General features: G+C 32.8%; 1 protein-coding gene across 4 annotated transcripts; it reads right to left on the bottom strand.

The window, feature by feature from the left end:
- Positions 1 to 4,465: 4,465 nt before the first annotated feature.
- Positions 4,466 to 7,682, bottom strand: LOC118052238 (myb family transcription factor PHL5). 4 transcript variants are annotated; one of them, XM_073405217.1, is made up of 7 exons: positions 6,858 to 7,682; positions 6,553 to 6,766; positions 6,394 to 6,469; positions 6,243 to 6,286; positions 5,470 to 5,524; positions 5,215 to 5,287; positions 4,466 to 5,032 (listed from the first exon to the last, which is right to left on the bottom strand). In XM_073405217.1, exons 1-7 carry the CDS (start codon positions 7,329 to 7,331, stop codon positions 4,820 to 4,822), a joined length of 1,149 nt encoding a protein of 382 aa, XP_073261318.1. In that variant the 5' UTR covers positions 7,332 to 7,682; the 3' UTR covers positions 4,466 to 4,819. The 4 variants fall into 4 exon arrangements, with proteins under 4 accessions (XP_073261318.1, XP_034919051.1, XP_073261319.1 ...); XM_035063160.2 differs by having other exon boundaries at positions 6,243 to 6,282; positions 6,393 to 6,469; positions 6,858 to 7,681; XM_073405218.1 differs by having other exon boundaries at positions 5,215 to 5,284; positions 6,858 to 7,680.
- Positions 7,683 to 15,569: the final 7,887 nt, after the last annotated feature.

The following is a 15,569-nucleotide window of genomic DNA, read 5'->3' as shown; positions in this document are numbered from 1 at the left end:
ACTGTTGAGGAACCATCTGCTAGCTTTAAAGGAATCGAGACAAAGAGGGGAGTTGTGACATCCTTAGCGCCATTCATATTGGTTTTAGCAAGCAAGTCTCGAATATATTTATGCTGATTTAGAAACAAGCCATCTACAATAGGGATGACTTCAATGCCAAGGAAAAAAAATGTAAGGGCCCTAAGTCCTTGTTGGAGAATTTTTGTCTAAGCTGGGCAATAATGCTTGTAAAAAATGGCGTATTGTTTCCAGTAAGGATCAAATCATCAACATAAACTAGGCAATATGCAAGTATTAAACCATCAGAAAGCACAAAATGAGAAGAGTCAGATTTGGAATTGATGAAACCAAATTCTAAGAGTGCTAGTTTGAGAGTATAATACCAAGCATGAGGTGCTTGTTTTAGCCCATGTATTGCCTTTGTAAGACAACAAATATGATGTGGATTTTCCAGACTCTTCAAACCAAACGGTTGCTGCATCTAAACTTTTTTAGTAAGATGCCTATGAAAAAAGGCATTATTTACATCTAATTGCTGGAGAGACCAACCTTGCATAATGATAATGGTTAAGACATCATGAATGGTCACTGGTTTTACAATAGGATTGAATGTCTTTTTATAATCCAATCTTGATCTCTGATTGAACCTTTTAGCTACTAGTCTGGCCTTAAATCAATCAATTGAACCATCTACATATCTTTTAATCCGGAACACCTATTTATAACCAATAATATTACAATTAGGGGGAGGTGGAATGAGGTGCCATGTAATGTGAGATATTAACGCAGTCAATTCAGAGGACATAACAGTGCACTAGTTGGAATCAGTGAGTGCTTCAGAGACATTCGTAGGTTTTAAGAAGGGTGGAAGAGGGTGTTTAGTGACTACAAAGGATTTTTTTGGTTTGTAAATATCATTCATAGATCAAGTGGTCATTTTGTAGGTGCGCACGTCAATATGCTAAAAAACAACAAGGGCATGCACTTCTAATAAAGGAATTTAGTTGGAAAGTAAAGTAAGAGAGCATGGAGTACTTACCTGGCGAGGAAGAGATTAAGGGGGTGATCTATTCGCAGACGATGGTGAGGTAACATCATCTAATTCTAGAGATTCTGTTGGATGAGGATAAGGCAGGGGAACTTACAACAAAGAGATTTGAACAGATGAGTCTTTAATTGCTAATGAAGATAAGATGAGCATGGAGGTGGTAGAGGATGATGTCTGAAAAGGGAAAGTCCCTTCATGGAAGATGACATGTCGGGAGTGAAACAACTTCAAGTTTTGGGCTCAAGATAGAGATAAACATTTTGAGAGAGCGAGTAACCCACAAATGTGCATGGTGTGGCCTTGGGTTCCAGCTTGTGTTTATTATAAGGTCTGGTTAATGGATAACATAGACAGCCAAATTACTTGAGTTTGAGATAGTTTGGAAGTTGTTTGAATAATTTTTCAAACAGAGATTTATTGTTTAAGGTAGAGGTGGGCATTCGATTTATAAGGTAGGCCACAACTTGAAAAGCATATGGCCAGTATGAGAGAGGCATGTAAGCATCTGTGAGTAAGGTGAGACCAGTATTAACAATATGTCAATGACGTCTTTCAGACATACCATTTTGCAGTGGGGTATGAAGAGCGGTCGTATAATGACTAATTCCATGAATTGAAAGGTAGGATTTGAGACCAATATATTCTCTACCATTGTTAGAATAAAGACCTTTTATTTTATTGTTAAACTTATTTTCCACAAGATTTTTGAATTGTGGAAAAATTATTTGAACTGTTGATTTATGAGTTATAAGATATAGCCAAGTGTATTTGGTATAATGATCAACAAAAATAAAATAATATTTAGAGCCATCAATACCAACTGCATGTGATGGACCCCAAACATCTGTATAAATCAAATCCAATGGAGTAGTGTTAGTGAGACCATGATTATTAAAAGTCTGACGATGGGCTTTATTTTAAGAACATAAAGAACATATAGATAAGGATTTGTTCTTATTTGTGAGTAAAGAAAAAGTGTGAATTAAATGATGGACCAATTTTGACGATGGATGACCAAGTCTTTTGTGCCATCCATTAGTGGTGGTACATTCATGGACATAGGCAAGAACAATTTTTGAAGGTAAATCTTCTAGAAATGGGTACACATCATTTTCACAATCGCCTTTGAATAGTGTCGCCTCCGTGATCCAATCCTTCACCAGAAAATAAGTTCAAGATATACATTATTATGTTTGGTGAAATAATAAACAGAAATAAGATTTTTTGAATTATAGGAACACAAAGGGTATTACGTAATTGAAAAACACATTTAGATGATGCAAGAGATAATGAACCAATATGAGCCACGGGCAAACATGTTCTATCACCAATAACCACCTCATTAGTACCATCATATTTAGAATTAATCGTCAATTTAGAGAGATCAGTGGTCATATTATAAGATGTCGCTGAGTCAACCAGCCACTTTTGTTTCTTCTCTTGAGAGGATACTGCATAGTTTACAGTGAATTTAGCAGAAGGCATTTTTGGGCAATTTTTTGTTGTATGGCACACTTGTTCACACCACTAGCACTTAGGCTTAAATTTCCTATAGCATGAAGGTGAGGGCCAATTTTTGTTGTACCTATTTGTGATACGAGTCTTGTGAAAGAAAGGCTTAGTGCTTGGTTTATATTGTCTAGTGGCGCCACTTTGCTGATGAGAGTAATTTGCAGTGGAAATAAAGGTTGTTGCCGATTGATTCTCCAACTGTCGAAGATAATTTTCATGACCTACAAGAAGGTCATGCAAATCTTCAAATTTCAGAGAAGTCTCACGAATGCGAATGGGTGCCGTAATTTCTCTGAATTCAGGACCCAATCCATTAAGGATGTAGAGGGTTAAATCATCATCTGAAATCGGATGATTGATGATTGCAAGTTCGTCAACAAGCATTTTAATTGCTTCAAGGAACTCAGTAACTGTGCGATTTCTAAAAGTGCTCAAGGTTAAATCTTCCTTGAGCTGCATCGTTCGTGTTCTTGATTTTCCTGTATAGAGACGAGTTAGTGCTGTCCATGCTTCATGAGATGTTTTGTATGAAGTAAGAAGTGGGGTGATAGTTGTGGAGGTGGAGGCAAGAATAGCATGGAGGATTAGTTTGTCTTCGCGAACCTAGTAGGAGTTTGTGGCCTTAGAGGTAGCAGAGTTGGTTGTATCAATAATTGGACATTCTTTTGCACTAGTGACAAAGCCAATGAGATCATAACCAATGAGTAATGTCTCAAATTAAGCCCTCCACTAAGGAAAGGTGGAAGGGGTGAGTTTTTCTTTGATGGTGGTGGCGATATTGAGGGTGATGATGGGTAGATGTAAAGATGGCGACCATGTTGTAGAAGAGAAAAAAAAATACTTGTTAGAGATTATAGCTTTGATACCATATAGAGGATGCAAACTGTTATGATTGTTTTTATTATAAAAACACACATATGTCTTTGTATATACTCTGTATCTTTATATAACCCAAGAGCATAAGTTTAGGCAATCAAAGATATGTAATAAAAAGAAAATTGATCCAAAAATCATGGAATACACAAGATTTGGTATTGACGTAAATGGTGACAACTAGACTGGAGGCGGCACTGCTGTGACTGTTGTGATTTCTTTAGTTTCCTTAATAGTTATGACCCAATAAAAATTTTAGGTTGACCCGGTTAAATCCGTAACCCAACCTTGTGCTGGGTCAACTTTTGAGTTGGGTTTAATAACTCTTGTAAATAAGAAAGAGTTCACTCAATCTATAGTTTAATGTTTTTGTCAAATGATCAGGAGTCAAAGGCACATTCAAAGATAATTTGTTCATGTACACCTTTCTGCAGGATCTGTATCTTCCTTGTATTGACCTCTCTAGCACAACCATCAAAAACATTGAAAAGAATGACGACATTCTTACAAGGTCTATGGGTACGGTCCGTAAGGATGGTAATGAAAAGAATGACGACATTCTTGCAAGGTCTATGGGTAAGGATGGTAATGAAAAGAATGACGACATTCTTACAAGGTCTAGGGGAAAGGATGGTAATGAATGACGAAACACTAACATGCCAAGGATTCTACCCTGCTCAACTGCTTATTTATTTATTAGACAGAAAAGGCTAGGATTCTTAACCAATGGATCGCCTTCTGGGAAACTTCAGTATAAACCCTTCCGTGATGGTCAGATCGTCCCACCATCGTAAGTGAAGGTTTCGAGACAGCATTATACATGCCAGCTCAGATAGTGGATCTTATGGACAATTGGTTTTGGAAGCTAGTCGCCAGAAAATGGCCAGATTGTTTTTTTCTAATTAGCCAAATGTTCTGCTGATAGCAGAATGAAATGGAAAAACTTGTACGCTTTATGATTTTTGGTTGCCTTCTGATTGAGTGCAGCACACAGAGCTAACAGGATGGTTCATATCACCAGGCTAACAGAGAAGACATCAAAACTCTGGTGCATTTTTATTAGGATGAACTTGAAGTACATAATAACGCAAGGCTATTTTTCTAAAGCTGATGCTGAACTCGGAAGAATTAACAGTACAAGAACGACATTACTTTCTGTTTTGCAAAGAATCCCAACTTCCAAGCTCTAAAGAGTGCTATGCTGTGAACACACATCGTATTCCTATGTATTTACCCTTCCTGTGTAGGCACAATCAAACGCTTTCACTTTCTTTACAGAGGAGCAGAGATCATTTGCGATTCTGTTGTAGCTGGGGATTAGAAATCACTTTCGCTTGAAGCCATGAGTGCTTGCACATGAAAATGAGTCCTGTGTGCTTTGAAGATCTAAATTATCTTGGATGGGAAATGGGTATTATTATTAGAGCCTTCTACAATAGAAACATCAATATCTTCGAGGCTAAATGTTGACTCATCCGGAGAAGTAATGTTCAAGTTCTGATTATTCAAGAGACTATTTGTTTTTTTCTGTTGCTGATCAAACATCATCTTAAGCTGCTTGCCTTGTTCTTCAATGCGTAATTGTAGAATTTTTTGAATCTGCCATAAGAAAATGTAAGCGAAATTAGTAATTATTGGTAGGTGAAACTGAAGGCTAGGCCATTCAAAAGTCTTGAATGAACCGAACCACTCCTTTCTGGAGGTCATCAGGAATCAACCCAACCAATATCGACAAAAAACGAAATAACAGTTGGCATCAGTGAAAGATCATTTGGAAGTACCTCCAGCTGCTCGTGCAGACGCCTCTGGACATCTAATTGCACTTCCAGTGCCTCCCTGATTTGAAACCCACTGCTAGACATGGTCAACAATTTGTCATAAGATCAAATGATTGTCTGAGAGGATAGGCACACATCATTAAGAAGAAGAAACAGCAAAGAAGACAAGAAAGGCAACTTCAAATTTCAGAAACTTGAACGCTTGTTAGGATACGATTAGTATAATAACCAAGGAAGAAGGATTCATTGTGGGATTACGTTTTGACATCGATCTGTGATACATCATCTATGCTAGTTCTTTTCTCAGCCTTTCCTGCCATAGAATTGGTATTTGAATCAGAATTTTAAGAACAGTGAAAGAAAGCACGCAAGAGTCCTTCAAAAGTTAAACATGCATACTGCATCATCAAACAGAAAATTCAAGAACTAGTTTGTTTTATAATAATTTCTGCTGTTGTGTTTTACAGGCAAGCTGGACTTCTAGCAAATCACAGACAAAACCACCAAAAAATAATATAGCAAATTATTACATATCAGTAAACATCATCACAATTACTATGTACAGAGTAAATGAGTTACTGAAAAGATAAATGTAAACCTAAGATTGCATCTTATGTCACGCTAAGAAACCTTTCTGTTAATGAAAACTATTCTCAATTCGGTCATCAACACCCGTTGACACAGGGGAAGTAAAAAATATTGCTCATCATTTCACTATTTAAAGCACTGAGAAAAATAATACAGATATATTCCTTGCAGCAAGAACTTGACAGGAACTGAAAGCCCACAGAATTCTCTCCTCTCTTCAAGTGTTTAAAGGGTGGTGCTAACATGGCAGTGATGGTCTGAATTAAAACCTCAAAGGTTCCATGAAGTGCTCTCTGCATGTATTCATATTCAAATTCAACACATAATCACCTCATGGCATTATTTTGTTCTAATAGTAACTATGCGATCAATTTCAACTTTCAAGCACTTAAGGGATGAGGGGATTGAACCGTTTATCATAAGAAATAATTACGAAGGTTTACCTTCTGAAGAGTCTGGCATGTATCTTGCACTTCTATATTTCTGCAAGAGCAAATAGAAAGGAAATAAAAAAGAGATCTTAGAAAGAATATCCCATATGGATTACAAAAATATATATATAAAATCCATACTATTTGGTTAAGCAATAATACCTGCAAATGACTTTTCACATGAAAGATAGTCAATCCATCTGAATCCATCAACTTTAGTATTGCTTTAGGTGTTGCCTCTGTATTTGATTAATCAATAGGTACATATAAGAACAAATTTTTCTTCTCAAATGGATAGAAAGCTCACAATGAAATCACTTACTCTCAGCACCTCCAAGGCGATTTACACACTCAACAAACTTTTTATGCAGATCTTGGGTCCATCTTATCCTAGTTTTACTTGACAGTGTATTAGACAGATCTTTGCCAGAAGATACAGGAAAACCTCCCATAGAAAATCTTGGAGATCGCTTTTCTTCTCTAGAATTGAAGCGGCCCAGCTCTGAAAATGGAGAATTATATGGATTGTAATCAACCTGCACAGAGACAACATGACATGGTCAAAATGAATTTTTGTTAAGAGGCTAAAAGTAGTAAAACTAAATTACCAACTTGGAGAACACTTACTTGACGATTTTGATTTCCTTGGAAAGGAACTAAAAAGTGATTCCCTAGGGAGACACCAGGATTATCCAGAAACTTATTGTGGTGTTCTGAAGGAAGCTTGTTTCCTGAAGAACTGCTTAGACCTTTATCGGACTTGTCAAAGGATTTATGGCAAGAGAATTGGGGTTTTACAACCGATTCCGAAGTTCTCCTCAATCCAAAGTTGTGGTCAGCTTGCTCTCCTGAGTTAATATAGTCTGCCCCAGAAGATTGATGTGAAGAAACATGTGAATCGTAGGAGTTGGAGTATTGGGAGCAGAAATAATTACCAACTTGACAATCATACTGCGGAAATCTCATGTATCTTTCTGTCGCATAAAAGGCCGTAGCCGGAGATTCAAACCGGCTCATCATGCTACCGGGTGATCTTTCAAGACTAATATTCTGCTGTTGGCATCCTGCCTCCACAGCGGCCGGCTGCAAACGAGATGCCATGTTTCGAATCTGTTGGTTGAAGAGATATTGTGAGGATAGATGAGCAAACTCACCAATCACAAAGTTTCCTAACAAGATAGAGCAGATACTGTCCCTGTTCAGGTTTCTTGGCAAGCATCAAAACGTGTATCGAGTTTCGTACTTCTGTGAAGTATATAAAGACTACAAGCCACGCAAAGTACACGATAAATCTGGAAAAAGAAAGATGCAGATAAGTGGTATGATCCACTGCAAATTTGAATTCAAATGCATAATGCAAAAGAAATTCTCTTCTGATATTCTTCTAAAACATTTCTTGCATAATATATGATTATATAAATATATCTCCCAAGCACTGCGCATGCCTTTATAGTTATTCCTAAAATGGATAGGGACGAAGGATGAATTTTATACACGACAGGAAACAGAACTCTTAGCAATAAATTAACAAACAAGTTGATACAGATTTATCTTCATATAAAACAAATGGTTTCAAAAAGAATATCATGTCTCATTCAAGAAAATGAAAGGTCAGCAGTATAAAAAATCAGAATAAAAGAAGTCTTGATTTTTCTTTGGGATTTTTTTACTCACATTAATATTTCCCTAGTGTTAAATATTATTGTTGGCGCACTGATTATGAAACAAAGAGCTTCTCAAGCTTACAACCCGATAAAACCTTGTTTTGATATATTTTGAAATTTAATAATTCTTAAAATTATTGTAAGAATATTTACAAACTGTTTAAATAGGTGCTAAAACAGATCTAATTTAAACAAAAATTCTAAAATACAAGAAAATAAATAAATAAATAAATAAAATACCTCAGAAAATAAAATAAATTTTTTTTTTAAAAAAGATGTAGTTTACAAGACTAAACTGAAATAATTTAATTAAAGTGGATGGAACTACTTGAAACAAACTTACTAGAAAAATAAAAAAATATATCTATTGTTTTTACATATATACTATTTGGTTAAGCTATAATACCTGCAAATGGCTTTTCACATGAAAGATAGTTAATCCATCTCAATCCCTCAAGCCTTGTTCAAACATTTCTATTCATTGCAAGAATATTGTCGATTTAATAGTAAAATATTTTATGACGAAACCAACGAAATAATAAACGATTACTAACAATGAAACAAGCAACCAATTAGAACAGATTGCCTGGCTTTTAATTTATTAAAAGCCAGCAATTAGTCATAATTTCTTCTTGGGAATTCCCGATTTATCTTTGAGCTCTTGGATCGTTAGAATCATTACGGTGAAAAATATTAATTTTGTCACGAAGTTATTAATTATTATTATTTTTATATATCAAATATATATGTATTCTGTCTGCAGGTTTCATTGTCAAGAGAAATATCCAAGTCATATGCGTTAAAGCAGTTAAAAGGATTGGTTAATATACAAAGATATTCAAAGAAAAATTATTGGTTTATTTAGTCAAAAAGTGCACAAATTCCGTCTTGTTCATGAACCATTTATAAAGCTTTCACCTTTACGTGCAGCATTTGAGGTAAGTGAATAGAACTGCACCCAAAAAGCCAAAGTTTGCATTAAGAAAATTCGCACTTGTTCAGACATAAGCAGGTCGCAGGGGAATGGTGCAAGATGACAGTTGGGAACCTTGTTCCATGTCTCAATCAGATAGAAGTGCCAAGGCATGAAAAGCAGACACGTTTTTTTTTTTTTTTTTTTTTTTTTTTTTTTTTTTTTCTGGTCTTTGTAAATGGAGGCACCATAGATATGCTGGGACAATCCTTTCCATCCATTCAATCGACCACCTTTTTATCTAACATTTACAAAATATTATCATGGTTTGATGCTCATCTACTTATTGTTAGGGAATAGATGCATTCAGAGCGCAAAAAAAAAAAAAAAAAAACCATTTCTACCACCATGTTTAAGGTAGGTTAAAGGTTAGATTTAATATAAAAACAAAAAAATCCAGATCGACCTGACGGATTAATTAGAATCTAATCTCGTAGAAAAATTAAAAAAGAAAATGATTCAATTAATCCGGTTAAAAACCTTTCATATAATTGATTCATGTAATTAAGAAGTACTTTTCTGTTCTTAAAAATCTGGGAAGGCAAAGGCATGCAGAACCAATCCGAACGCTACTCTTTCCTAACGTAACCATTGATTTAACCTTTTGGTGCTGCTAGCATATTGATGAACATTAAATTTAGCGAATGATACAATTACTTTCAATACATAAAATAATCAGCTAACTTCCAAAATGATAATAATCTATGAAGAAATCACCAATTTTTTTTTTTTTTTTAATTCGGACTCGGACAAATTTAGTATTTGTTATTTGCATATTTAATTAATTAACAATCTGATTATCCAATGCTATAAAAAAAATATAATTGCATAAATAGAAATAACATTTTGTAAATGCAGTTCGTGTTAAAGAATAATATAAATTATATCTTAAAATCTCATTTAATAGCTTAAATTATTGGGTTAAGATGATTCTTTGACATAGTATCAGAGCTTTGATGATCAAGAGGTCACGAATTCAAATCTTATCATCCTTATTTATTTGATAAAAAAATTAAACACGAGAGAACATGAGCATATGCAAGTTTCAAGTCTAAAAGGGCTTTCATTTAAGGGGATGTGTTAGAGAATAATATAAATCATATCTTAAAACCTCACCTAATAGTTTAAACTTTTGAGTTGAATTGATTTCCTGACAGTTCGAATTCGAGATAAAATGACAGCATGCAATAACTCTTTTATCTGACCATTGGGACCTAAAGAATAAATTAGAAATTAGGGAAAGACAAGATTTATTTATGATAATTATTTAATGGGCTACAAACAGATTAGCATGTCTAAATAAAGTAATCTCCTAATTAACAGGTGTTAACGAAGAATACAATAGCGACAGTCGCAACACAACAAAGTGCATGTTTAATGCATAGTTATTAAACCCGGCCCGGCCCGGCGGGTCAACCCGGGACCCGGTCGACCCGGTGGCTGGACCGGTTCGGGTTTAATAAAAGACCGGCTGTGGCAACAGCCCGGCCAAACCCGGGCGACCCGGCGGGTCGACCCGGGACCCGGGTGACCCGGACGAGACCCGGACGAGACCCGGGTTTTTTTTTTTTTTTAAATATGGGATAAAAAAAATTGGTTTAAATATTTCAACTTAAAATGATAACATAGTATCTTTTCAAAGTGGGGTTTAAAGCCCTTTCATATATATACTCTATGTTTACATGAAAAAATCATGTTTTTTCAATGTGGGATTTGAAACCCATTAGTATATATACTCTATGTTCCCAAGGAAAAAATCATGTTTTTTCAATGTGGGATAAAAAACCTTTTGGTTTAAATACTTCAACTTAAAGGGATAACATAGTATCTTTTCAATGTGGGATTTGAAGCCCTTTCATATATATACTCTATGTTCCCATGAAAAAAGTTATGTTTTTTCAATGTGGGATTTGAAACCCATTAGTATATATACTCTATGTTCCCAAGGAAAAAATCATGTTTTTTCAATGTGGGATAAAAAACCTTTTAGTTTAAATACTTCAACTTCAAGGGATAACATAATATCTTTTCAAAGTGGGGTTTAAAGCCCTTTCATATATATACTCTATGTTTACATGAAAAAAATCATGTTTTTTCAATGTGGGATTTGAAACCCATTATTATATATACTCTATGTTCCCATGAAAAAAGTTATGTTTTTTCAATGTGGGATAAAAAACATAGAGTATATATATGAAAGGGCTTCAAATCCCACATTGAAAAGATAATATGTTATCCTTTTAAGTTGAAGTATTTAAACCAAAAGGTTTTTTATCCCACATTGAAAAAACATGATTTTTTCCTTGGGAACATAGAGTATATATACCAATGAGTTTCAAATCCCACATTGAAAAAACATAACTTTTTTCATGGGAACATAGAGTATATATATGAAAGGGCTTCAAATCCCACATTGAAAAGATACTATGTTATCCCTTTAAGTTGAAGTATTTAAACCAAAAGGTTTTTTATCCCACATTGAAAAAACATGATTTTTTCCTTGGGAACATAGAGTATATATACTAATGGGTTTCAAATCCCACATTGAAAAAACATGATTTTTTCATGTAAACATAGAGTATATATATGAAAGGGCTTTAAACCCCACTTTGAAAAGATACTATGTTATCATTTTAAGTTGAAATATTTAAACCAATTTTTTTATCCCATATTTTACATGGATTTTTTCATATAAAATATTAATTTTTTTTAATCAACCCGGATAATCCGGGTTGACCCGGGTTAACCCGGGTTGACCCATGAAACCCGAGACCCGGCCCCTTGGCCGGGTCAACCTCCGGGCCGGGTTTAATAACTATGGTTTAATGAATAAAGAAAAAGGAATTATTTCCTGGCGCCCATATCTTTGTGTGAAACAAGAAATTAAAACTGACCCTTGCGGCTTCGGAGAGACATTTCAGCTTCTGCGTCTCCATGGCAGGCTCCCCTAACTGTTCTTGGAAAGGGTGTATTTTCATTTTTATATACTTCTCTATAAGGGTAGATATATACGTATTTCGAAGAAATTTTTATATACTTCTCTATGGGGGTAGATATATACGTATTTGGAAGATGGGGTCATATTCCCTCTTGTTTTGTTCACGAAAATAGGTCATATCTTGTTCCTGTAGTTAAAGAGAAAGAGCCAAGAGTTCGGCCCAGAGAAAAACATGTCAGAATTTGTTGGACATGGATGCACAACTCTATACATCGTTTTTTTTTTTTTTTTTTTTTTTTTTTTGCTTTCATGTCTTTTTTTTATTGAGTTTTTTTTTTCAAATAATTATAGTTTTCTTTCACAAAATTGATTATAAAAAAAATTATGAAATAGTATTTGGAAAACACAAAATAATATAAGATAGAAAAAATATTTAAAACAAAACAATGGAAATATAGCATAGAAAATAAAACATAATTCATTGTGGGTGCAATAGATATCCATAGTTTTTTCTTTTAATTTTTTTTTTGCCACTTGATTTTTTTATTTTCAATTTAATTCTTTCATACTAAGTTAATTTGGGATTGAATTTGACATTTTATGTTAATTAGTCTTATAAGAGGTCTCACAATATTAAAAACAAGTCTTGATGTTGAATTAATATTTAATTTATAAAAATAAAATTTATTTTTATTGATTCAAATCAATTAAAATTTTAAGGACTCAATTTCAAATTGAAACAAATATTTAACCTTTTTTTCCCCTTAAAAAATAGAATTTTTTTTTCTTAACTTCACATCTTAATATTTGGTTGGAATCAATAAATTTGTTATTATTTATTGATATATTTAATTCTCAATTTATTTTATTAAATATAATTATAAACTTTTCAGTTTTGCAATTAAATTTATTCTTGATGGTGAAAAAACCAATAACAATGCCCAAAACACACACACACACACACAAAAATATATATATTTGCGTTAAGAAAAAATTGTTATATCCCACAGCTAGCATGAAGAATTAAACTAGTAAATAGACAAAAATAAAATAAAATTAGAGGGACTTTTGTTATCTTGGAGGTGGTAAAAAGTGGTAAAAATACCCTAAAGTATTTTGGGTATGGAAATGAATGGGATATCTCTCAATCGATAGATCTCTATATTATCCAAAATTATATATAAATAATTTATTGTATTTACAATTTTTCCTCATATTTGTAAAATGACTTGTTTAGGTTTTTTAATATAATTTTATTTGATACATATAAAATATATATTTTTTGAAAATACGATATACTTTATTTAATCTAAAATATATTTAATATAATTTTATTTGATACATATAAAATATAATCTTCTGATCTCATGAACTTCTGTTACCATCCCTACTTATGAAATACGAGGTCATAGGTTTAGTTTTCTTGTTTTTTTTCTTTTTTTTTTAAAAAGGAAAAATTTGACCTTCTAAACTTTTCACTCATAAAAGAAGATATATATATATAATCATTTTTACCCTCTTTTTTTTTTTTTTTTTTTTGTAGTCCAAGCACTAATTGCTTATGAACTGTTGAAACTTGAAACTGAGCCAGCAGCCAGTATTTGTAAGCCATGCGTGTGTGACAAAGACCTCAGATTGTGCCCACTAAAAGCAAGCATAACCTTTGGAAACTAATCACGATGAAGATGAATAATAGTGATGGTCTTTCATCGGTACAGTTTCCATGCTTCACGGAGAAGAACTATATATATATATTCTCCCTTAAAGTCGATAATTAATCTATCTTTTTATTCTATAATAATTGAGGGGGGAATTAATGCACCAAAGATAACATTCCAAGCATGTACTAAAGATTATATATATAGGAAGGGAACAAGGCTACGATTAAGTTTGATGGGATTGTTAGGGTGCCAATTTGCAGGACATGGCTCCATCACAGCCCTAACTTCAAGAAGAAGAGTGGTGGTTGAGTTCGTATAGTTGATCAAATGGGTAAGAGATCGATGGATACTAAGTACTTATATAGGAGAAAATCCAAAGGGGTTCAATATTAGGCCCAAGGAGTGTTTAAATTGTGTTCTTTTCTCCATTCATTTAGTATAATCTTCTTGATTTGTATTGGCCTGAGGATCTTGACTGCTTTTTTTTTTTTTTTCTCTTTTTATTCTATGAACATGAAGTTTTTGGTTTCCTCTTTGCTCTTTTGTTTGGGAAACATGTGACTTCATGGATGAAATATCCCTTTAAATATTTTTAAAAGGTCTCAAAAAACTCATTTTATAACAAAACAAAAATTAAATAAAAATTAAATAACCTTAGAAAAAGAGAAAAAAAAAAAGAAGCCAAAAGCTTAGTTACTAGCAACATATTAAACGATGAAAGATGAACTGAAAAACAAAATTAATTTTTTAAAAAAATAAAAAAACTTGATTTGAGTCAACATGTTAAATTTACAACTTGTTTACGAGGTCAAGATAAACCTGTACAAAAAAAATTAAATAAAACAATAAAGGTCAACTCTTAATAAAATTAAATAATAAAAGGTGAAACATAAAACAAAAAAAAAACATTGAAAAAAAACTCAAGTCAACTTGAGTTAACTCGACTAACTTAAAACTCGGAATATGAGAACGAGATAACTATATTAAAATGATGAAATTAAAAAAAAATCAATTTAAAAACAAAACCTTAAAAAAAAATAAAAGTCAAACCAGGTTAATCTTTAAAACTTGTGTCCCATGTTATGATACTAGGTTACCCTATAGAAGGTAAACCTAAAAAAATCACGAAGCTTAATTTTTAATTATTCAAAATTAAAAAACAAAACATATATATAAAAAAAGAGAACCAAATATAATAAATGACAAAATTAAAATAGAATGAAATTGAAAAAAAAAATTCATGAATTATTTTAAATAAAAGCAAATAGTAATAAAAAGAATATGAATAAATAAATCAAGGGTTTCCTTGAAAAATTAGAGGGCGAGTGGGAAAATCAATAAGGGTAGAGAAAAGAAGAAAAAAGAGAAAGAAAACCACTAAACCAAAACAAAGATTTTTTGGCTACATGCACCGCCTTAGGATGGGAGAGGTCACTGAAAAGAATTGAATTATGCCTTGGAAGCCATTGTTAGGCCGTTGTAGGATGCATCATGTGCCACTTAAATGGTGTGGATGCCCTCGCACTAGCTAACATGTGACATGCATCAAATAATTTTATATTTTTTAAAATACCAAAGCACCCCTCTTTCAACTTGATAACATCCAATCAACCAAGCTTAAAAGACAACAAAACCCATGCATGCCAGTTTAATGATTGTTGATTCTAAGGATAATTATGTCATTTTATTAGGCTGAGAAAGAGAAAAAGACAAATAAACCTTTGGATGCTAGTTTAATTTTTTATTTTATTTTAAAGGTAATTAAGTAATTATATTGTATTAAAAAATACAAAATAATTGATTTGTCCAAATCAAATTGAATAAAAAATGGGTCATATAAAAAAGACAACTTTACTCGCAAAAGTTATTGGTTTTTTATGTAGAGCAAAAAAGTCAAAATGCTTTTTTAATTTATAGTGTTTTGTGTTTCGTGTTATAGTGTTTTTCTGTTGGCTTTTAGATTTTTTTTTAATAATTATGAACATATACTTTGTATTATGTTTTGATATTGAAAAAATTTAATATGAAAATGCATCATAATTTATTTTATGAATTCCTTCCTCGAATGCACTTATTTATTTGGTTTTACGCTAAAAAAAAAAA

Source organism: Populus alba, chromosome 16 (assembly GCF_005239225.2).
Source record: "Populus alba chromosome 16, ASM523922v2, whole genome shotgun sequence".
In the NCBI taxonomy this organism is placed as follows: domain Eukaryota; kingdom Viridiplantae; phylum Streptophyta; class Magnoliopsida; order Malpighiales; family Salicaceae; genus Populus; species Populus alba.
Note: the sequence above shows the minus strand (reverse complement) of the source record. Positions and strands in the feature narration are given on the sequence as shown.

Excerpts from the sequence above, each read along its gene's own strand:
- LOC118052238 (XM_073405217.1), bottom strand. The coding sequence starts at position 7,331 with ATGGCATCTCGTTTGCAGCCGGCCGCTGTGGAGGCAGGATGCCAACAG. Across the intron at positions 6,470-6,552 it reads TCGCCTTGGAGGTGCTGAGA|AGGCAACACCTAAAGCAATA; the intron begins GTAAGTGATTTC and ends AATCAAATACAG. Across the intron at positions 6,287-6,393 it reads CATGTGAAAAGTCATTTGCA|GCAGAAATATAGAAGTGCAA; the intron begins GGTATTATTGCT and ends CTATTTGCTCTT.